Genomic DNA, 968 nt, shown 5'->3' with positions numbered 1-968 from the left:
TTGAAAAGTACGTCGTCGACTGGTTTGGGGAATGAAAGGACTGTTTTTACTGGTTGAAATATCGCAGATACACCCAAACAATATGTACAAACATTTTGTGGTAAATGCAAAAACTGTGAAAATTAACAAAATAAATGTAAATAATATCAAAAACTATTTACAAAACAAATTTGTCGTGCCTGACTCCACAAACTATACAAGCTCAGGAAGTAATCACAAAGTGTTCAACTACCCAATATTTAGTTTCAAGATTAGGAACTTCACTCCTGCTTTTCTTTAAAATGTTAGAGGTTGTATCAGTTGGAATTAGATTTTCACTATTAGATAGCCTTGACATCTTCAACTCACTTTTTTGTCGGAAGCGGCAAAGTTAGAAAATCACGTTCTTAGTTCCGTAATGGTGAGTTGCGGGTTCTTATAATTCTAGCGCACGTAGGCTGAAGAAACCGTCAAGAAACGTAGACCCTTCAAGAAGTTCTTCTATCGAGGGGTTGATTTAGACCAACTTCTAGATATGAACTTGTGAGTAGTTTATTAGCCTAACTGAAAATTCTATTAGGGATCAAATAGCCCAGCTGATGCCTGCCCGGATACGCAGAAGAATTAACAGGAAATTTCGTACAAAACATATGACACTCCTAAAAAAGCTTAGGAAAAGTAAGAAGGAATGTCCTGTGGGCGAAAAGCCGGCTGTAAGTACCTATTAAATATATTGTCTTCAGGTTGTCAAAACACATATAAGAGATATGATTATTCTTCCCGAGATGATCGGATCAGTTGTTGGTGTTTATAACGGAAAATCATTTAACACAGTTGAGATCAGGCCTGAAATGCTTGGTCACTACCTCGGAGAATTTTCAATAACCTATAAACCTGTCAAACACGGCAGACCCGGTGTTGGTGCTACTCACAGTTCCAGGTTTATTCCACTTAAATAATTTGTCACTAATAAAATGTTGGTTAGATCA

The 968-nt window shown here is 36.9% G+C and overlaps 1 protein-coding gene across 1 annotated transcript; it reads left to right on the top strand.

Annotated features, from left to right (window-relative positions):
- Positions 1 to 342: 342 nt before the first annotated feature.
- Positions 343 to 968, top strand: Smp_130850 (putative 40s ribosomal protein S15). The gene is made up of 4 exons (XM_018797177.1): positions 343 to 400; positions 437 to 522; positions 560 to 692; positions 723 to 968. Exons 1-4 carry the CDS (start codon positions 398 to 400, stop codon positions 936 to 938), a joined length of 438 nt encoding a protein of 145 aa, XP_018652244.1. The 5' UTR covers positions 343 to 397; the 3' UTR covers positions 939 to 968.

The sequence above is a fragment of the Schistosoma mansoni genome, chromosome 4, assembly GCF_000237925.1.
Source record: "Schistosoma mansoni strain Puerto Rico chromosome 4, complete genome".
Classification (NCBI taxonomy): Eukaryota; Metazoa; Platyhelminthes; class Trematoda; order Strigeidida; family Schistosomatidae; genus Schistosoma; species Schistosoma mansoni.
This window is presented reverse-complemented; position numbering and strand designations above follow the sequence as displayed.

Excerpts from the sequence above, each read along its gene's own strand:
- Smp_130850 (XM_018797177.1), top strand. Across the intron at positions 523-559 it reads CAACTTCTAGATATGAACTT|GGATCAAATAGCCCAGCTGA; the intron begins GTGAGTAGTTTA and ends AAATTCTATTAG. Across the intron at positions 693-722 it reads CTGTGGGCGAAAAGCCGGCT|GTTGTCAAAACACATATAAG; the intron begins GTAAGTACCTAT and ends TATTGTCTTCAG.